The 22,869-nt window shown below is 37.1% G+C and overlaps 1 protein-coding gene across 4 annotated transcripts in view; it reads left to right on the top strand.

The window, feature by feature from the left end:
* Window positions 1–22,869, top strand: part of PTPRM (protein tyrosine phosphatase receptor type M) — a 442,137-nt gene that overhangs the window by 277,412 nt on the left and 141,856 nt on the right. For 3 of the 4 annotated variants that reach the window (XM_058818619.1, XM_058818610.1, XM_058818628.1), the window contains exon 14: window positions 10,552–10,684. In XM_058818619.1, the coding sequence (XP_058674602.1) occupies window positions 10,552–10,684 (133 nt within the window). Of the gene's footprint in view, window positions 1–10,551; window positions 10,685–17,562; window positions 17,593–22,869 lie in introns of all 4 variants that reach the window. The other variant, XM_058818601.1, reaches the window with a different exon arrangement.

Genomic DNA, 22,869 nt, shown 5'->3' with positions numbered 1-22,869 from the left:
TTCTAATTGGTCAAAAGCGAACAAAGTATTCTATAAACCTTTTTGAAGTAAAATAGTTGCACTTTTCAGTATGCTGTCATTGAATTAGCCTGCTTCTGGTTATGAGTCAATGTGTCAATAATTAAAAGTGAAAAGAGCTGATTATAAAAATGACTGTTCAAGGCATTCTTAATCAAGTAGGACAAGTGGAGATTTTCCTTTAACCCCTAAAACCTCCAGGAAATAAATGAAAACCCAAATGTAAATCAGTGATAGCTATTCAGAGGAGGCCTAGTCTATTCTTGTCCCTGTACTAGAATATTGGTGCATTCAACATTATTTCAGTCTGAATAGGGTTTTTTATTGGCAATATTATAAAAATTTCTGAAATGTGAACAAAAGAACTGCTACACTGTATTGGCACAAAGACAGATGTAGAATTCTGTGGAATTATATTTCCTTTGTTGTGCTGATTCTGCTTTCCAGTTCCTCTAGCTGACCTTCCTGTCTCAAAACAGTGTTGACTCTGAAATGCTTTAAAAGAAGTTTTGAGTCTTTTTCATACTTTTTATAAATTTATCACAGACATATTTTTCTATTTTCTATTTCTTCATGCATCATTACATGTATAATTCCATTTATTTGTTAGTAGAATGAATTATGTTCATTCTATGTTCTTAACTATGTTATGTTTCATTCCAGGAAAATGTGTGGGTAGTGAAAAATGAGAAGTCAATTCCAAGTGTGATTGTTTTTGAAGGATTTCTCAAGAATCCTTCATAAGGATTGCAGTGTGATGGGAGGTTGGTGGTGAAAGTCACCAGGAATATCAGCCTCATATGTGAGCCAGTGGCAGCACAGGTCAAAACATCCATGAGTGTTCAGACCTCCCACAGGGATACCTATTCTGCATTACCCTCTGCCCCTCTCCTAATGGCAAAGTAACCAAGCCTTCACTGAGTTTCCATTTGGAACTGTTCATTTATGTTCCTCTGTTTAAGTCCTTGGCTGACAGTGAGATCAGAAGATGATACCTTACTTTGCTACTTCTTACCCATAGCTTCAGGTTGCTTTGTTCCCATGCGGGATGTGATCCCTTGCATTCAGGGATGGAAAATAAAACAGCTGTATTTGTCCAGGCCAAAAGCATCTAGTTTTGTACATGAGTTTTACCCTGAGTAGGTCAGATCCAGAAACATTACTGTGATCTAATTTCACGTCTTCCCTGCTTGGTAGAAGCCAGTTGAGAACTAGAAAACCACATTTTATCTTCCTTGAAGAGGGCAGAGTCCTCTTCAGTATTCAAATCCACACCTTTCTGTTTCTAGAAAACAGCTGAAATAAATTCTCAGTGATGTTGGATATTGCTTGTCATGTCTCAGTACACTTTGAGGAGTAGATCTGGTGTTGAAAGCATGGGAGTCAACAAGAGGTTTCCTTCAGCAATAGATGAAACTCACAAACATTTGGTGGGCCTGACGGTAAATTGTCCACTTCTGTAGGGATGGCCTGAAAGTGGTGCTGACTTGCTTAGAAAATGTGTTAGGTATGGACAGGATCAATTCAGACTGTCTGCTTTAATTTCCTTAGAGCTAATTTGAGAGAGTTCTTCTTCTACTATGTGTACTGTTGGTTTGAGGTTGTGTGGAGAACCATAAAAGCAAATGTTTCAGCTCTAAAGGCTACCCTTGTTGTACATTATGTACCTTTATGACTTCTTGTTCACAGAAGTCAGGGCTGTGAGATGCAACTGCACTTCCAATGGCTCCAAGTGATGCTCTTGCACAGAGCATCAGCTGGGAACAAGCCCTACATTCAAAACTTGCCATTTCAGCCCTTGTTGGTGCTTCTGTTCTCAGACCTCCTCATCCTTATTCAGTATGATACTTACATGCATACAGCTAATATGATGAAAGTATATTCTCATTACTCCTCAGTCAACCTTGATTAGAAATGTGTGTCTCATCATGTTGGTCATTGTTGTGTTTGTGTAGTCAGAGAGGAGTTGGTAAAGAAGCCCAGTTTTATCTTTCCACAGAAGTCAGGAGGATTTCAACTTTTATTTCAGTGGTGGGAGCTGTTTTCAGATATGCTGCCACGGCTTTTCCATTTGTTGGCATAGAGGTCTGTGATGTGTTCCATTGTGGCTGCTTCTTTGGCCACACATAGTGAATTCTTATAAATATGTAACCATCCTTTTTTTCTTCATAAAATGGACTAAAGTGCGTGAAAGTACTCTTTAGGGTCATTTGAAAGCTTAAGGTTCCAAAGACTTTATACTTTTTTTCCTTAGTAAATTATTTATTTCCTAGAAGGAGATACACTATGTCTGTATATTTGAGACTTGTTAATAATTTCTGGTTATGGTACAGCTATTGAGTGTGCTTTAAACATCCCTTAATGATCTCAATGCTGTTAAAGTGTGAGTGCTTATGCTTTTTTCTCAAATGAATGAGGGCTTCCAGCTCCTTGGGTGCCCACAAGAGAGGAAAATTTTTATGAATTTTAATCATTTAAGTTTCTTTTCTTAAAAGAAAAAGGCAAAGAGGAGCTAGTAGAAAGGATGGTGGCTTTGTTTCAAAGGAGAAATGAGCTGATTATCAACACTTGCTTAAGTTTTTTTTTTTTTAAACCACAATCTCCAGAAAAAATCCAGACTAAATTGTCTGGATTAAAATTCTGTTAAAAATAAATTGTGATGAGACCAAAAGTCAAACTGGGAACTTCATTTGTTTTAGGCATATTTTGTAAAGAATGTTGTTATTCCTGACAACCAGAAATGCAGATGTTTAACCAAAACAGTCTTTCTGCTCACATACATCAACATGAATCATCCACCAGTGAGAGATACAGCTCATGTGATAGTCAGTTAAATGAGTTGTATTCATCAGTGAAATAGCTCTTTGCATGTCTTTTCATGCAGTTCTTTGTCACTTATATTTACATTTTCCTAAAGAATATCACGAACAAAATTAATTATTCATAACTGTTGTTACACAGCAGAGCCTTATTTTGATACTCCCTTCTTACCACCGACCTTCTAACAAGTCTGTATTTTCCTGTATTTAAAAAACACCAAATAAAAAACATACCAAATCAACATAGTGGTCCTCAGGAAATACAGAAACCTTTTTCTGGGCAAAGAGGATCTGTACACAGCAATATGTATTGTGATGATGATCATAAATTGCAAAGAAAATACTCTCCTGCTAAAATGTAAGTGCTGTTTGCCCTCCTTCCCAGACTTCAAAACGATAGAGTGGTGAGCACATCATAGGAGAGAAAGTCAGACTATGTTGATTTCAACACTTAAATTACTCCTATGTTTAGCAAAATAGAAGGAAAACATTGTCTCTGCCATGTAGAAAAAGCAATTTATACATGAGGAGCATTTCCAAGAGAAACCAGGAACAGAAAGGAAGAATATTTTAAAAAGAGAAGTAAACAGACCTTACTCTTGCCACATTTCCAAAACTAATACATTCAAGACATGGGCTAGAGAGAAAACTGAAAAAATGCTGATCAAAACCACCTTCTGGCACAAAGTGTACCCTGCCCAACAACACCTCATAACTTCTACCATATGGACAAAACCTGCAGTTTTGAAGGGAGCGAGGAGTGCTGATTGGAAAACTAACAATGAGGATGGCAAGGGAGAACTCACTCTCCTAGCTGGAGTTCTACCAGGAGTAATAAAACAAAGACTTTGTTAGCAGAATACATGCTGGCTAGCAGATGAGGACTGAATGCCAGTCACTCACAGTATGAACAGAAGAGCCAGGGTGGTAATTGATTTCATCTACAGATATGTATGTGTTTTGGGTCTTCTCCAAGGCCGACTCAAACCCTGGCATCTGGGATGAACTTGAAAGTGTGTCAGACTGGCCTGTCCCTCACAGCATCAGTAATGCTGCTGCCACAGATTTATAAATAAGGGTACCAATTTCTGCAGTCATGGGTGAGATGAAGGGAGAAATGGTGTTTCTGGAGGAAACAGGACGTCTTGCACTGCTGCCCTGTTGCAGCGTGCTTTGTGATAAAGGGTTGGGTTTCCTGTTGGTCATTTGACATTTATAAGGACCTACCTCTGTGAAGCACCTATTTTCATACCAAGACAGACATATCAGCTTTTTTTCTTACTTTGTCATACTGCCTTTTATCTCAGCCCTTTACTTTCAGACACTCTGCTTTTCCTACCTTTATGTTAATTGACCTTCATGTTGCTTCCTTCCTTGAAACACCCCAACCAACATCATCAATTAAAACATTTGTAATTCCCTCAAATCCTTCCTGAAGATCTGTTTCTGCTGTGGTACTAACTGGAAATGCTGAGTGATACCAGCTAGTTAAAAGAGTGGGAAGGCAGGAAGGGTAGAACTATTTGGGTATTGAAAATGCATCTTTTTAAGGGGTTTTGCCTCCCCCTTCCCCTGTGGTTGCTACACCTGCCTCCTACAGTCTAGTTCAGCTAGGTTGTGTGCTTTTAGTGGCCAAGATTACTTAGCTGTGTGCCTGCCCTGTTCTTAGCACAGTGGGGCTCCCTGCCTGATTTACAGCTTCTAGCTCCTACTATCATACAAATAATAGGAAGTAATGATGATAGTAGCCTCTGTAATTCATGTTGTCTTTGGAGAGTATGGAGAGAGTCTTTAAAGCCAAGTTTTCAGTCTTCTCACTTTGTGGCAGGGACAGTAGGAGCCTAGTGATAGGTGTTCCAAGGAAGCATCATACCTCTCTGCCTTTCTTCTGCCTTGTACCATTTTGCATGATTTCTGCCACCTCATCACAGTGCAGCTGTCACACAAGGGTATAATGTTTCATTTTCCTGACTCACTCTGTAGAATAACTCAAAAGTAGGTGTTCAGATGTGATAGTTGAATCTCACTGCCTGCATAAAAAAATCACAGGGTAGTTACTAACTGAAGTTGGTTTCAAATTTGGTTGGAAAATTGGATGATCTGAACAAACTGTATTACTACCTTAAGGCCTTGTAAGGTTAGCCATTACATCAGTTACTGGAGCACCTGTGGATGAAATTAAGTTGGAAAGGCTTGCAAGCCTCTTACTTTGAGAGTACTAAAGATGCAGAAAGGAAGCACAAAAGGCAGGAACTATGGTCAGCCTTGAGTGGGAGAAATTAAATTAAACTGGTCTAGTTAATTAATAGAAGAGATTATTTTTTGACTCAAATAAAAAACCTGAATTTATTAAAGACTGCTTTAGACAAAACAACCTTTAGCTAGTTTTTACTAGTAACAGCTTAAATCTTACCCCTCCATTTTTAAGTATAACCAGCAATGCCTAGACTTTTGAGCCAGGATTATTTTATTGGTTATTCTGTTCTGTAAAATGGTCAGTCATTCCTAAGTACATTTTTCAGAGAAAAGAAATACTGAAAAGCAAGCCCAAACTTTGTTCATTTAGAAAGAGAAGGAGAAAGAGAGTTTATTCAGTTTGGTAGAGGTCCATTTCTTTTACTGGAAAATATTTTCATTTTTCTTGAAAAATAAGATAGTGCTTGCCTCAGAATTAAAGGAATTATTATTTTTCTCACAGAATTCATTCACCTTAGCTTTCATTATGGTGAAAAGTAGTTCTGCTACAACCTTTTCTGTCCATAAGCTACCTGCAAGAGATTATTCTTTATGAAGTTTTGAGGTTGATGATAACACAATACTTGTGCCTTCTGAGTGAGAAGGGAAAGGCAAATTTTCCACCAAAGGAAGTGGCAGAACTCGAAATACTTCAAAGAGAGAGTCAGAATTTTTTTTTTTACTCAGTGTTTTAACTTGTTGTGTGGAAATAGAAATTTAGCTGCACAAAGTCATTTAAGAATTCAAACTCTGGCAGACACTAATGCAGCAACTAGAATGTAATTCAGTTCTCATTCTGAAGAGGGAGTAAAAGATGCCATGAACTGGCAAAGTAATGAGTAAAGTTCAGAGGAGATTCCAATATTAAGAAAAAGTTAATGGAATAGGTCTGAGAGTAAAAACTAAGTGAAATAATACTGTCTTTGGATGTTTCATGGGTACTACTTAAAAATATTATCACTGAGGCTTGCAAAGTATAGAACAAAATGGTATCCATGAGGATAAGTCAGTCCGGCTGAATGTCATTCTTTCTAAGCAAAGGAAAAGAAACATATTTCACATTTTAAATGCTACTGTTGGGAGAGCCACAAAGAATGTGAAATCAGTCAGTAAAAGGGAAATTGTAGTTGCTGACATTAAGTAGAAAAGTAAATATCTAAGGGTATGGAACCAAGCAGTGTGATTGTCTTCTACTGTATTCAGCAGAGGAAGCCTGGGGAAATACTTTGCTAGGTTTTGCAGCACCTAAGGGTTTATTTTTAAATGTATCTCTGTTTTTCACTTCTGGCAGGAAGCACTCTAGCTTGTTTTCATCAAGTAAAGACTTTCCAAAGTCAGCACCTTAATCTTTTTTAAACTGGAAGGAAACATCTCCTTGTCCTTTCATTTTCTAAGCAGCTCCCTTGAGCTATCCTCCACTCACTGCTCTTTAGTGACCTATTGTCTTTCTGGAGGTGCACCACAGTGTATATGTCACTTTAGCCTTGATTCTTGCAGCTCCACTAGCAGGAGCTGGTGTTTTCACACTGTGTTCAGCTTCTGTTTTCTGAGATTGCCCAGACAATCTCAGAGAACAGAAGTTAAGGTTTTTTATGCAAGGCTTGAAGTCAGTTTTCATATACAAGGGTAGAATCAAAATCTTAAAACTAAAACAAAAAATCCAAGTAAGTAATTAGGTCCACTGTTGTGAAGAAAATGCAGTGGGCATAGCTCAGTTGCTGGCATCAACTTAATGACCTGTTTTCATTAAATACAGATGTTTTTACTGGAGGCCCAGAATTAGTCTCGTAGCTCTATATTCTTAAAGGTTCCAGGGTGACCAAGGACATTAAAAATTACTGTGTCAGACAAAAAGATTGGAAGAATGGTAATAAAATAAAGAAATAAACCACCAAGACTAGATCATCATGATAAAATAGTGTATTAGTAGCACTGTTTCTGTAATGAAAGATTACATTTCACTCAATATTTTTAGCATCTGTCAGTTCAGCAGAGTAAAAGAGAAATCAAAGCACCTTTTTTTTTTTAAGGCTTGCAATGGTGCTTTTCCACATCTCTCTTGAAAACATGCAAACAAAACCAAATGCACAAACGGACATTACCATTTATGAGGAGGCAGAATGAATTTCAGAGCTACTGCCCTGAGTTGCCTCGCTCCCCTTAGGGACAGCTCACCCTTCTCTCCATGGTGCCAGTGCAATTGCCTGGGTGAATATGGGGCCAAAAGTCAGTTAAGAAGTAATTATGAGGTGAGAGCAAATATCATTCAATCAACCTCTGCCTATCAGACAGAAACATAGGAGAAGTAAAGTGGTGCTGCTTTTCACAGTTAATGCACTTTAGTATTTAATATTAAATCCTGTATTGTATGTTTATTAAATGCCAGGAAGAGTCAGTGTCAGGGCAGCAGCTCTTGATTACAATGCTAGATGGTACAAGTTAGCAGAATTCACGTGGGACTATGAAGAATTATAGTGGGATAAAAGCAAACTGAATGAAGAGGTAATACCAACTGAAATTTCAGTCTTGATAAATGCTAAAATGTAAATTTGAATGGCTTTTGACTTGTAAAGGGTTCAAAGCTGAGCACCGCACTGAAGAAAGGGCTGCATGTTTCACTGTAAACATTACACAGTAAAACACTTCCAGTGTCCATCTGATGTTGAAATAAAACCAAGCAGAATGCTAAGGAGTATAAAGAGTGGATTAGAACACAGCAATTTCCTAAAATACAGTTGTAGAGCAACTGAGATATGTTAGATTAATAAGCAGCATTAAATAAAATGTAGAAAGGTAATCCCAAATTTCTAATGCTAAAAGACTCAAGGAATGTTCAAGAAGGATGAAAGTTCTTTTCACTTACCCAAATAGATTTTGGAAACCACTAAGAACAATAGTGGAGCAACATTTTGTCAGCAAATAAATAATCTGCTGAATGGAAATGAAGGAGAATTGAGATAATGCCAATATTTTGTTATAATAATTAATGATAGGGGTTTTTAAAAGGCTTGTTAAACATCATGCTTCCAAGTTTAAGGTAGCCTCTATTGTGAGTAAGGCTGCGTCCATCACTGTGAGAAGCTGTATCCTATTTTTAACTCTGCATTAAAATTCTTTTCATAGACAATTTAAGCTGATTCCTCAATCAGATAATCAATAAATGATGCAATATGGGAGTTTGAGTGTCCTTATGCTAGGCTCTGTGCTGCTTCCGGTGTAGGCTTTCTGTAGAGATTTTGCAATTTTGTGGGTTCACCAGCTTATTCAATACTGGTGTCAAGACAATGCTTTGTGTGATGGAAGGCATTTCATAAAAGTTGTGCTCCATCATATGCAGAAAATGTGTGTGCTGTGAATACGATTTTATCTCCTCTGTGTAGTGTAAGTGTAGCTGGTTCCACTGAACTGAGAACCATGAGCTGCTAAAGAGAGACATGGCACTGAGATAGGACACATTGGATAGTACTGTCAATGTTTGCCTTTACTTAATTTCACTGTTTAGCAGTCATATTCCCAAAACTAATGCTGGATGCCTTAGCATAAGGAATGAAACCATAAGGCAGAAACTGTTTTTAGCAAGTCATTATGATGAGTATTCCAATTGGCTGGGGTAACCCGAAGAAGATAATGAAGGATAGGCTTTGGAAGGAACTAGTCTTAGAAGCTACATCTGAAAAGATACTACATGCTATTGAATTTAGCTTCTTTCTTTCTTGGGTTTTAGATTTAAAAGAGAGCTTTGGAGTCCTTCATATGCCTTACCATTTGCATCATAGTTGACTCACTGCTTCCTATTGGCCAAGTGCAGCTGAACAGCTGCTTTTTTCATGAAATGCTCTAGATGTCTTCTGAGTATCTACTGCAATACTGAGTGCTGTGAAGAGTACAACAATACAGAATTTTAAAAAAAAATTATATAGGATAGAGGAAAATAGAACTGTTTATTCATACAAAGTATGAATCATCCTTTATTCATACAAAGTAAGGATTTTACCAATTCAGAAAAGTGTGTGTGTATTTCTATCAAATTAATATTCTTGTGGGACTGGGCACAGGAACAGCAAGCACATCATCTTCTCTGATTTAGCACTCATGTGAAGTACCTTGGCCAGAATTTTCCAAAGAACCTGGTTCCTGCAGTTAGGTCTAGATACGATTTGATTAATAGTTATCACCTTTTCTGGCAGGTTTTTCTGGCATTCCTCTTGGCAAGGAGTTTTGAAGATGTAGGCCAAAAGTGCAGCTGTGGGCATTTAGAAATACTCTTCATCTTGGAATATCATGGTTAAAATTGAGAAGAAACATTGGAAATGGTTTCATTTTTTAGAAAATAGCTCTTCATGTAAATTGGCCATTAATTTCCTTCCTTTCCAGAAGGAGAAAGTGAAGAAACAAGTAAAATATAGTTGATGCTGTCAGAATCCTCTCTGAAACCCAGTTAGTGGTACAAGAATGTGGTCTTAAAAGATTACACTTCACTTGGGCTTTACTCTTCCTTCTCCCTTCCCAAAAAAGCTATACCAGGAAAGCAATCCATAAATCCCTGTGTCCATTTTATGGCATGGTGCCTCAAATGATGAATGCTGACACGTTTTGATTAAAAAAAAAAAATGCAAGTCCATAAAAATATAAAATCAGCTTAGTGAATTGAATGTTGCTTCCTAACATTTTTTCATCCTGAACTCATTTGGTAGGGGAAATGGATATTTCATCAGACATGGATTTGACGTTCCATCACATTATACAGTAAACAGTACAAACGATGTTATTTTTTTTAAATGGAGAAGCTGGAGGAGCTAAGACAGTAGCTGCTGTAAGGCACTGGTTATCTCATTTAAACAGATATTAAATGTAGGTGCCAATGGTGTGATCATCAGCTGCTTCCCACTTTGTGAATAAATTGCTTAGAAGGAGTCTTTTTTCCTACCAGATGTGACCTAGATTTAGATTTCCAAAGGCAAAAAAAAAAAAAGTCTATTGTGTAAAAAAACAATTGTGGGTAAAATGCATGGTAAATGAGCTTATCTCACTTTTCCAGGTGTTTAAGCTAATATGTTACGGAATTACAGCTTCATTTATGAAAAATAATTGAGGAAAATGTTCCAGCAAATCAAATTTGGATAAAGGCTTAGTATAGTTATTGTGTTGTTAGCAAGTTTCTAAATGGAAGAAAGAAAAGGGAGCCAGCACAGATAATAAAAAATATAGAAATTTGTGAATCTGTGAAGAGGCTCCTGTGAAGGGTCAGGGCTGGCAGTGGTATCCCACCTATATTGTGGTCCTACAGAATGTCTTGGAACAATATAAAGAGTTTTATAACAATGCATATGAAAGCAGAATTTTTCTTAAAAGACCAAGCTTTGATATCTTTTGGCCCTGGATAAGATTAATGACATTAGTAGGTTAAGTGTATAAACATCAGAAGAATAACACCTTTATTCTTTTCCTCATTCCTATTTTTCTTTTGTCAATTCCATAGGGGCTGCCACTCGAAAACCAGACCCGGAGCCTGAGAAGCAGACAGACCATACTGTTAAAATTGCTGGAGTCATTGCAGGCATCTTGCTGTTTGTCATTATATTTTTGGGAGTCGTGCTGGTAATGAAGAAAAGGTGAGCAATTAGTGGATGTTTTCTATGTCCATGCTCATATTGCATCTCCTACAGCAGTACTCAGTTTGATATTGGTAAAAATATCCAGCCACCTTTGTACCCACAGAGATTTAATGTTTGTGTCTTTGTTTTATATGTAACAACTCAAGGGTAATGATTCTAGCACTCCTTACTTCGGTACTGCATGATATACTCTAATAATCAGAGACTATCTGGTCCTGAGTCTCCACCCTATTTGACAGATCAGCTGGAAGCTAGATGTACTTTCATTTTTGCATATAAAAGAAATCCTTAGTCAAACAGCAGCTAGAACTAAGGTAATTTTTGCTAAGAATGATGTCTGTATTGTTCTGCGTAAACTTCATTTCCTGAAACAATGGAAGATGTTACAATGGTGCTGAATGTTTCCAAATGCTGGTTCAACACACTCACGCATTGAGATTGTTTTGCCTTGAATATCATTTGAAAACTGTTACATTATTAGAAGTGTAAGGCTGTTTAAAACTGTTTGTCTTTCTCAACACTGTACGAGATAAAATAGTAACAGGAGCAATATAGCTAGGGAGGTGGCACAGATATGAAAAAACTCCATCTGATCTTAGAAGCTTAGTCTAGATTGGGAAAAATTATTTAGCAAATAGAATTAAGGTTTTAGGTTCTGTAATGAGAAATGTGAGATTTTCAGCTGTTAGAGGTGGGGTTGGGAATATGCAAGTGCTGTGTAAAGGGGCTGAGTGACAAATGCTCCTTCCACCTCTGCCACAGTCTCCTAACTGTGTCCCATAACCCCTCACCTCCTTGCTATTCCCCTTGAATTATCCCCTTTTTTTTCCTCTGAGAGCCTGATTTGGCTCATCCCAACCCTGTGTGATTTAATTGTATGTTAACTAGTTTGGCAGGTCTGAGATGTCCAAACCCCTGAGCTGCCTGAATTTCTTCCAGAATTTGAGCGGTGGAGGTGCACAGCAAAGGAGGCAGCTGTCTGACAGTGCCTCAGGGCAGGCAACAGAAGTAGCTGCTTTTTACTCTCCTTGAAGACAGAGGCAGGGCCATGAGTTAGAAGGGCTCTATGGTGAGAAAGGCAAGCTGTGGCCAGGGCTGGGGGCCAGGTCATGACAAGGGGTATGTAAAGAAGGGACTGAGACTTAAGCCCCAGGGTGAGTCTGACTGGGGCAATGGAATTGACCCAGTAACCAAGTCTATTTAATAAAGTACAGTGTAGCAGAGTTGAAGTCTGTTCTGACTTAGCAGTACTTTTTTCTTCCCACTTCCGATTTCTTGCATCATTCATACCTTCAATTTAACAGTTGAACTCTCAAACTCCTCCCTAGGGCCAGACAGAGCACTTGGCATGCAGGGAGGAAGGCTTCTTGTATTTTCTGGCCAATCCTTCTTCACACAATTCCTGACCAGCATTCATCATACACTCTGTTCAGTTCTGAGCTTTTCCTTAAGTGTTTCTGCCAAAGGTAGAATGTATTCACCCAAGGGAGACAAGTTATTTTTCATCTTGAAGGGAGAGCACTGCAAAATGATCCAAATAGTTTCAGAGTGAATAAGGTGTCTGGGTCTCTGGCTAAATGGATGCTATGCCTGCTCCTGCTTAATTCTCTAGAGAAAAACTCTTTGATAATCTAATTATCAGAGGCAGGAGGGCTCAGATCCTAAGTGTTTGCGTTAATGCAAAAGGATACTTGATTCCTTCTGTCTACCACAGCTGTGTAATTATTATTCATAGGAATTCTGTTGTTAAAGAAAAAGTGTATTTTGTGAGCTTCCTTGGTTTTTGGAATGAATTTACTTGTGACAGAGATGGAACTATTGAAAATACAAGTCCAGGAACTCTGTTGCCAAATACACACAATTTCATTGTGTAGTACAGAAAGAATGATACCAATAACTTAAAACATGTCCCAGAATGATGCTGCAGCCTTGAACAAAACAAACTGAAATGAGTTGAAGCGAATATTAAAAAGTAAGGATGGTTCATTTGTGTAGCAGGATGTGACTAGGCTTTAATGAGAGTTTTGGGAAGTGGGTATATTGTGTCCCAAGCCTCTTAAAGCATGTGCTGTAGCATAAAAGATCTTGAATACAATTACACTCATGACTTAAGCAGAAGATGAACCGATTATTCAATAGATTGTTATTGGTGCATTAATTCACTAGGCTGCTGAGGGCCCCTATGCTTTCACCTTGGTTCAGTTACTGTGTATACATTATGCATTTGGAGAAAAAGTATAAATCATGCCACAAGCTTAGTGTGACTGGAGCAATTTTGCAGTTCTGCGGTATTTTAGGTGCTACTTTGGGAAACAGTCTTATCAAGCTAGTGAGCCGTTTGACTTCTGCGCTTGATCATTTTATTTCATTTACTTTATCAGGAGCTTTACTGGTGTAAAGATCTGAGTGAAAAATAAAATAGCACCTTGTAATTTAGTGGCACCTTTCCCCTGAGAGCCACTTTGTTCTCTGCACTATTACATGCAGACACTCTGGGCTACAGTGGTGGGTTTCACTGCGCTGAGTCTACGTGCTTTGAAACTTGTCTTGTTTGGAGTTGGCTTCAGCAAAATCCCATTCACATTCTGCTATCCCAAGGCATATCCCAAAGCAAATGTGTTGTTCATTCTTCCACAGAGTCTTGTGTATTTGATCTTCGGTTCATACCGGTAGATGAAACCGACTCTGTCTCTGGGGCTTCACAGTACTTAAATAACTTAATATCAAACTATTTATTTCCATTGTCAAGAGATTTGGAAAGCAGTTTCACTTGTGTTACAACCATGACTTTGTCCAGCACATTCCTTAAGTAGCCACCTCATTTCACTCAGCAACCATTCTTTGCTTGGTTGGTGCCAGGCACCACAGATTTTCACAGATCAGTCTCTTGAACTTCTAATTCAGTAGCCAAGTAGAGAAGACAAACATTCAAGGAGATTTTCAGTGTGGCACAGACGTGCTTTGGATATGCCGATTATCAAGGCAGTGTGTAAAGAAGTTCTGCAAATATTAATAGTCATTAAGCAGCATTATTAATTTCACTATGTAATTGTCTTCTGAAGCAGTTGTATAATGAACCAGAGAGATTAGGCGGCCTAGCAATTCAGTGCATGGTTTGGAGTCACTAGTGAAGGTAGAAATGTCATGGATGCTGAAGCATTTTCTGTAGGGACACTCAGCTTTTGACTGAAGTAAAACAAATTTGTAAACCTGGCACATGGTGCAGGAGAGGACTGTTAGTGCTTTCCTTTTTATCTCTCCACTTGGTTGTTCATAGTTCTTTATCCATTCTTTTCTGTCTTTTCTTTATCCATTAGTATTCTTGCATAAAGGTGTTGTGTAATGTAGTCTAGGAGCCTGCAAGCTGTTCCTAACACCAGTATGGTCAAATCAATGAGATGATTCCTCTCTGTGAAGTTAGAATAGTACCAATAGGCTTTTCTCTCCTCAGATATGCTTTTTATCTCTCACATAAGAATTAACACAAAGTTAGATGAAAATACATGTGTTTCCCCAAAACTGATCCACAATAAAGTGGATTTTGAATCTGATCCTGAATGGTAAATCCTGGGCAAGACCCAGTCATTGAGGTACTTGCATAAGATTTTACAAAAGAATTAAAAATAAAGAATACCAAGTAATTAAATTCACCAAGTAACTTCATCTTTTGGTCAACTTAAAGTGGAGCAGTGAAAATGAGAGTACTGTTGCTACAACATTTGAAAAAGCAATAGCAATTAAATCAGGACTTGCATAAATAAGACTGCTTTATTTTCTCCTTTCCTGTTTTTTTTTTTTTCCTTTATATAGGTTAAATTTTAAAATTTGCCTAAGCTGGTAAGTTAGTGGTCCAACATTTGCTTAAAAGCCCTTTATATGTCTTTGGGGCAGCTGTTTTCATTGGGGCTGCCATGTTGCTGCATGTTGATGCTGTGGGAGTGCAGCAAGGAAGCAGTTATTAAAATTCTATTCCTTTGGCTTCTGATTCAGTTGTAGAATGGAGATTTTCTGATCATAAAAGGCTGTTTTGTTTTGCCTGGGTTTAGTTTCTGTTTTCAGCTATCTCTGTGCCTGAGCCTTCCATGAGTTTCTAATGTATGTAATTGTAGCATCTGTTTGAGTCAGAGACCTTGGTTCTTGGCAGTGGATAAGGAAGAGTTTTGCACTCAGTGGAGCTGGGCTGGGAATGCATTGTTCCCATTCCCTGATAGCAAATCAGGCTGTTCAGTTATACGTACACCTTTGCCAACAATTTCAAACATTTAGGATAGAAACTGAAGATAATAAAGCTGAAGGAAAATTCCAGCCTCCTCTCCCTGAACCATGTTTTTCCCTGAAGGCCAACTATAAATGAGAGATGATGGAAGAAAACACTGAGGTAATGACACAGTTCCAAAAGTTTCCATTCTGTTGGGTCAATCCTTCTGTAGCCAGCCTCCTGTGCTGGTTTTGGTAAATTTTATAGTGGGGCCTTATTCTTTAAGTGGCATTCATGAAATTAATTTATGTATTCAGTCCTAAAGGAGTTAAAAGTGTATAATATTGTCACTATATGCAGAAACAGTTTATTGACATAAAGTAACCTCACTACCAGGAAGTGACTGATGAGCTATGCTCATAAGAAAATTTGGCCTAAGTTGGCCAAAATCTTTGCATCAATCTTTTTTAACAGAAAAAGGCTTTTCATACATAGACAGAAACTTTAGTTTGTATTCATTATGTAGGAGGAAAAATGGAGCTTGTCCATATTTCTTAAAAAAGCTAAATCCATTCAGTTATGGATGGTGCTTTAGCATGTGGCATGAAATGCTTGTATAAAACTTGCAAGTATAAAACTTTCTGCAGGATTTTAGCATATTCTTTTTACCTGTTTCAGTGCATGGTATTGTTGAGAGTCAAAACCTTGGTGCTCTTTTTCAAGGACTTCTATATGGAAAATCTCACAACTGTAGCAATATAAAAATAGTTGGAGCTTGAGACTTCCAATTTTTCTCATGTTACACAAATGGTTGATGGGACATTTACACACAATAAAGTTCCTGGATTTTCAGCATTTTTTTTCATAAGGAATAATTTATCTTTATAACGTATTTGGCAGAATTCTGCATATAAGTGCCAGCAGTGCTTCACTGATTAATAGTATTTATTGTTGTTTTTCAAATTATTATACATCTTTTAGAAGTATGAGAACATTTGTACTAATTACATTTAATCTCTCTTGTGGCAACATATGGCAAGGAACAGGGTTGACAGTGTCATGAGATTCTAAATCAAAGTGAGAGAATGAGTAATTCTGAAAAGAAAGGTAGGGAGAAATATAATTATGACTGAACTAGAAAACAACCACTTGCTTATAGTGCAGGTAAGTGCTTTGATAGGACCTGATCCCATGCTCCCTATGGAATGCAGAGAGGCTTACAACTATTTTGCAGCTTGCCCTTTACTCTATTCTTAGTTATCTTCTAAAACTCAACTTTAGCAGGTATGCATTTTCCAGATGCCATGTGATTAAATATGCAGTGTGTAGTGTCTTGTGTTTGAACAATACTGTTTGCATCAGAAAAATGGGAATAAAAACTGGGAAATATTTCCAACGGCATCTTCACACAAAGAAGATGAGAGAGAAAATTTGATGAAAGCCTAGTTTTCAAAGGGATGCCTGAAGCATGTAGCCAGAGGCAAGTTAACATTAGTTATAGTCCTTTGCAAGGCCTGTTTACATGTTTCCTCTGTAGTCAAAGGGCTGTATGCATGTGCTGTAAAAATTACAAATGCCTACATGGCTCCTTTCAGGCTTTTATCTTGCCAACATGTGAATGCTAGTTGACATTATGCTCAGAGATGTTTTAAGATCTCCAGCCTTTTTTTAATTGCAGTCAATATATGGAATTCATTTGGGTTGAAACTTGCCCTTTCTGGAGGCTTGCAGTCCTGCATGTAGTGGGCTCATAACCGAGGGAGAGAAGGAAGGATATAAAGCAGAAGAGCATAGCCAGAGGGCTTCTATACTTTGTGCTCACACAAAGCATGTCTAGGTGGAGTATCTGGCTGTCCAAGAGGTTATGCAAGGCTGACAGAGCCCATATTTGTTAAGGTGATGGTGCTAGGTCTCCCAAGTTGCTCTTTGTGGCATTCACGTGGGCAGGAATAACATGGATACAGGATCAGTTCTTATTTTTATCTCTGCCACTTGGGGAAATACCACCAATACAATTTTAGCCCACAGGGATAGATTTTTTTTATTTGCATGACAGTAAGTATCTTTTCCTTCTGAATTTAAAAGGTTATTTAAAAGCTGAAATATTAAAAGAGCTGTGGCAATGGATTTTCTCCAGTCTGGAAATAAGTCCTTTCAAAAGCAGAACTGACTGCCTTAAGTAAAAAAAGGGATAGGCTAAGATTCTACAGTGCTATGACAGAAGAGGAGCTACTTAAAGTGTGTTATGAAATTTTTTATTCCTAAGCTTCTAACACCATGCTAGAATTTCTATATCCTTATTCCTGGTGCAGCTGAGGTGTAATCAGAAGTGATTTAGCTCTTTAATTGGGAATATTTGTGTGTGTAGTATATGCAGATATGAACAGACATTAAATATGTAACATTACTTAGTAGATGTACCTTAAGGTGGTTTGATTTAACAGTTGGAGATGCATTATATATTGTACTGCTCAAAGTGTTATGGAGATTGGATATGTCACCTGTCTGTTCCAGAAACATTGCATGTATGCCCAGATGTACATTCTTGCTACCTTTCATTTGTGTCACCAGTTCAGGTCTCAGTTTCATCTTGATTTTTCATACATTAATATTTGACTTTTCTTTCCTTCCATTTCATCTTTTCCACCACTGCCTAATCCTTCCACCATCATGGCAGAAGAAGCTATCACTCCTACACTTACTACCTGTAAGTAACTTCTTTGTCATCAGAGACACTATCTGCCATGTTGTTCCATGCCTGAGTAGTGAATGCTAATACTGAAATTTCCTTTGTAAAAGTTTCACCAAGATGAAAACAACATGGTCAATAATGTAATGAAATACTTAGCTTTTTAAGAGTTTCTTATGTCTCATACTGTGCATTAGAGTCCTTTGAATAACATTAAGTAAAGAATTTAATTGAGAAGTAGTGGGTGTAAATATCACTGCCATGTCAATGAAAAATTTTCATGCCTAAATAACTATTTTTAGAATTTATTTAGTAGTTTCTTTCTCTTTTGTACTGCTGAAATTACAGCATTGGTTAGACATGTGCAAGCATTTCCATTTGTTGCTGTGTACATATTACTACTTTTTTATGAATAATTGATCATGCAAAAACATGATAAGTTACCATTTCTGAAGAGAATTTCAAAGGGGAGAGCACTAAAAAATGAGGGCAGAATGAAGCATAACTTTCAATAACTAACAATTTTTTTGTTTTGCTACAGTTCTTAGTAATACCATTATATGCTTCTTTATTTACCCAAAGCCTTGCTTCATTCCCTGTTGTCAGCAGGTGATGAATGAGAAAGGTTCTTCTGTGAATTTAGAAAATCGCTTTCTGAGGCTATTCACTTTTTCTTGCTTTCCAGGTACAAGGAGTACATAAAAGATTAGCAAAATACTAGGACTCTTGCTTAGTTGCAAGATGAGATGCGTTTAATCTTGTGTAATCGTGTTGGCCAGCAGCAAAAATCAGCTGTCCAGCAGTTACGTGTTTTATTAAACCTCAGATTTAAAAGCCACAGGAACCTGTGAGATATTTTTACATAGTTACAGAAGTTGGGGTGTTACTTGCATTAGATAAATTTTAGTACCAGTTTTTAAGTACATATAGCGGTAGCATACTCTTGAAAGGAACACATTTCAGTAATGTTTTTAATTTAAATGTAATATAAAGTTTATCGTGTTCCTTCTAGTTGCTCTACAAACTTTTTAAATACATATTTTTTCAGTTCATATTTTGAAAAAGCTTCAAACATTCATTTATAGAATTTATGGAAAAAATATTAAATGTTTTCTGTCTTGAACGCTTGGTCTTCAAGAAACCAAACAGAACCATTCTTCAAATTAATTAAAGCAACTAAAATTTAAACCTCATCACTGAAATTCCCTAAGAATTTGCAATATATGGGAGCTGCTCATGTGGTTGGTAATTCAGATTTCATATTACCTTATTTGACACTATGTATAGTGCAATTTTTTAAAACTGGTGTTTAAAGCATTGTATTAATATGAAGGTCTGAAAAAAATTAGCTCTTCCACAGGTACAGTATTCCAAAATTTGTTTCTGTTCCTGAGATGAAAAGATATATTTTCCATTAAATATACCTTAAAAAAAATAAATTCAGTGTGGGACCATTTAAATGTATTTCTTCAAAATGTCAAAAGACTGTAATACAGTAAGCCATGTAGCATGGTCTTGTCTTAATAAGTAAATACATTTAAATTTATATTTTAATATGATTCATGTCTCAAGGCTAAATCAAAAACAAAATTGAAACAAATGAAACAGTAAATGAAACACAGTTTCATTATTTAGATAAATTGGATTCTTCTTTTTTCTCTTTTTGCACAGACAAAGGAAAATGCTTGAATTGAAATGATTTCTTTAGGTTTTACAAACAGGTTTTGTCCCTAGTTTTGCAATCACAGACTGTTAATAGTGAATGGAATAGGGCATCTCAGGATTATTTGAAGTACTCTCCTAGTGACTTCAAGAAAAGTTCGTTTTGTTAGTGTGATACAGATTCAGTAACTTTTTAGGTTGGGTTGATTAACTCTTCCAAAAGAAATTGTGGGATTTTGACCTCGTAGTGTTTTGTTCCCCATCTGGCAAAAGAAGGGAAGCAAGAGCCCTGAAAAGTGCAGTCAAGATTGGCTGTCAGTAGGAGGAAATATTTTGGACCAAATTCTCCACCTGTTTATGCATCACACAATTTGACTGAAATTGGTGGAAATCTTAGATGAATGCAGGATTCATTACAGTTTTATTTTTAGCTGAGGAAGTTAGTATGGATTATAAAATGTTCTATATTTTGAGAAACATAATTTCAAGTACTCTGCCATTGCTAATTTACCACTTCTATACTGAGTATCTCATTCAAATTTACTGATTAGTCATTGTAAATGCAAGCTGTAACATCCAAGCGAGCATCTATGCACTGAAATAGTTACTATTGTCTTGTGTGCTGCTTTCCTTGTGTGCTGTGGGCTCCTTTTCCCTAGCAGACTGCAATCTCTGCCACTTCTAGATCCATCCTAAATTAAAATTTAAAAAGAAAAAATTGGCAGATGCCTAGAGCTGCTGATGAATCATCAGAGGTGGACCTACAGCTGTGCATATTTGGCAGGGAATTATTTCTATTTTATCTTGTGTTTACTAGTTAGCCAGTCAATAGATATTACAGAAAAAAGAGTTGAGTACTGCTATTGAGAATTCCTTTTAATGGGCCTAAGTACCTCTGCCAGTCTTTCCTCCCACTCTTGCATTCCTGACATCTGGTGCATTTTTTACCTTTCACCTCAATCAGCCAGCAGATTTTAATTTTTTTTTTGTCTGGACATAGTTAGTCCTCTATAACTTCTTCTGTTCTTAAGATTAGAGCAAATTTCATAGTGCTTATTAACTCTGCAGCAGGTCTTTTGGCTTGGCAGTTGATGCTAGGTGGGAAAAAAGAACAATGGAGATGATGTCATTTGTTACACTGGCAGTGGGTGATATTCTCAGCATGGCAGGTGGCACTAGCACAACTGCCTGCTCCTGACACATTTTCTGATGGGCAAAACCCCTGTGCCTTGGGCTGAAGGAGGAAAAGTGCATTAGTATTTTGTTGTGTAATTATGGTTAGGCAAGCCTGTAGCTGAGGTGACAACAAGTGCCACGGTGCTGACCATTGGTTCTTTGTATTTGAGATTTTAATTTTTATAAAGATTCTGCCTTTGGAGATCATTAACCATTTGTCAAGAACTAACAACTACATTTCATGAAAATTAAAGCATCAGAAAAACAAGCTGAGTGCTTGGACCCTCGGAATTTACTCCAGACTGTTGCCTGATAGTTTGGCCAGTTCAATTTAACCTATATTCTTGGGCAGATAGTTACAGAATGTACCTTTTTTAAGTTTCTTTCTATAAAAGATTTCATTATATTGCTATGAGTAGGATGTACAACAATTAAAATGCAAAGTTGTGAAGGCAGCTTTTTGATGCTGTTCCTCAGTTTGAGCTTGATATAAAAATGATATGTTATGATTATGGTTGAAATTAAGTACTTATGCAACAACAGTGCTGCACAGCAGTTAGGTGTATAATGTTATTATATTTTTGTGCCTTTTCACTTGTCATTTCAGCTTGTGAAAGGTGAAGTAGGCAAATAGGAGACAATTATTACCTAATATTCTTATACAGTGCTAATCATGTTAAGATCTTAAAAGTGTGGAATCTGCTATTGTGTGTCCCAGCACTAATAATTTAGTTAGGTGCCCTGGAACAGAAGTGCATCACAGGTGCGTTGTCTGTATGGAAATCTCAATCCCAAAGCCTAATACTATATTAAAATATTAATACAATAGACTGTATAGGACTAGAGGCTCCATTGCCTGGCACTTGATGTATGACATAGGGGACAAAATTCCTCCCACAAGAAAGCTAATTCCACAAACATTGAGCTTTTTTATATAAATACGTATGAAAACATATCTTACTTTTCATGAGAATTTGATAGGTTGGGGCCCAGTTGGAGTGTGCTTTTCTTGTGTTTCTAGCTTGAGCTCAGGAGCCTGGCAGTCTGTTCTCAGTTTAGTTCTCCTGTTTCACTAGCAGATACTCAGTGTTGGCTTCTGTATCTCTTTATAGAGACTTAATTTCTAGCTTGTTTGCTCAGTCCCACTGACCTAGTACTTAGAGCAGAAAGCGCAAGGTTAGATTTGCAAAATGATCCTAATAATTAAAGTAATAACATTTCCAAAAAATCAGTAGTGTCAAAACTCTTAATGATGATTACTGGATAATTCCAGAGAATATGCAGTCTTCATGTTTAAAACTTACGTAGTAACTCAAAAGTAGTGAAAGAGGTTGGAAACAGTCCTGTCTTCTCAACTGTAGTTGCTCCTGGAACCAGAAACTAGATCATGTTTGTATCTTGTAGGTGGAGGAGAGATGGAACAGAAAAACACAGATGTATTTGAAGTGTTTGATCTCTTAGACTGCATCTGTGATCTCTTCTGCATCTTTAAATATAGGCTTGTAGCATAGAATCCTGTAACCAAAAATAACTGTGGATTTCTGTAATTGTCTTGTAAGCTGGACTTAAATTATATGGGGATGTCCCAGGAGTTTTGTTGCATGTTGCAAAGTCTACAGTGCTGACATACTGAAATCTTTGGATAACATTCAGTGTCCAAAATAAGGCAAGGAGGGTGTTCTACTAAGTCACCATTACTAAAAAACACATTTTTGTGCTATGTGCTGTATGCTTTGTGTACAGGTATGCGATATCTAGTTTGTATGCACAGATAGCAAGCAGGGTCAGAATTGGGGTTTTATTTTTCATTAAAATTCATGACACAAATTTTTTAAATCTATCTAAAATTATTTCTTACACTGATTGCTTATATCTTCTGATTCTTTTTGATCTGATTGTATTGCTTTATAGCCAAGCCTTATATTCCCATTTTGATGTAGAAAAAATTGTAAATAATCCTTAACACATTGTAAGTATTTTTTTTTTATTTTATTGTCTATTTCTGAAGTGTGTGAGGGGGCAGCTGGTGTTTTCAGGGGCACATCTCTGTTTCCTCTTTCTTGTACCCTCTGTCATTAATATTGTTGCTCTTACTGTTTTTTTTCTTATCTCATTGCTGTTTCCAGTAAATTGTTCTTATCTCAACCTTTACCTTTTGTGCCTCCAGTTCTGCTCTCCTGCCCACCACAGGGGGAGAGAGGGAGCTGGCAATGAAGTGTCTCTTTGATTTGGAGTGGTTTCAGTGGGAACACTAAATTGGAGAATGCCCTTCCTAAACCACAACACAAATTATTGTTTGTGCTCCATTAGAGTCAAGCAATAAATTTGCAGATGAGCTGAAGTTTGGAGATTTTTCTGTCTTTAGAGGGGACATTACTTATTTGGTGAAGGTGCCCGACATTTAGTGAGGGAAACAATATAACTGTAGCAAAAAATAAATACTTATGCAACCTAGAG

The sequence above is a fragment of the Ammospiza caudacuta genome, chromosome 1, assembly GCF_027887145.1.
Source record: "Ammospiza caudacuta isolate bAmmCau1 chromosome 1, bAmmCau1.pri, whole genome shotgun sequence".
NCBI classification, from domain to species: Eukaryota; Metazoa; Chordata; class Aves; order Passeriformes; family Passerellidae; genus Ammospiza; species Ammospiza caudacuta.
Note: the sequence above shows the minus strand (reverse complement) of the source record. Positions and strands in the feature narration are given on the sequence as shown.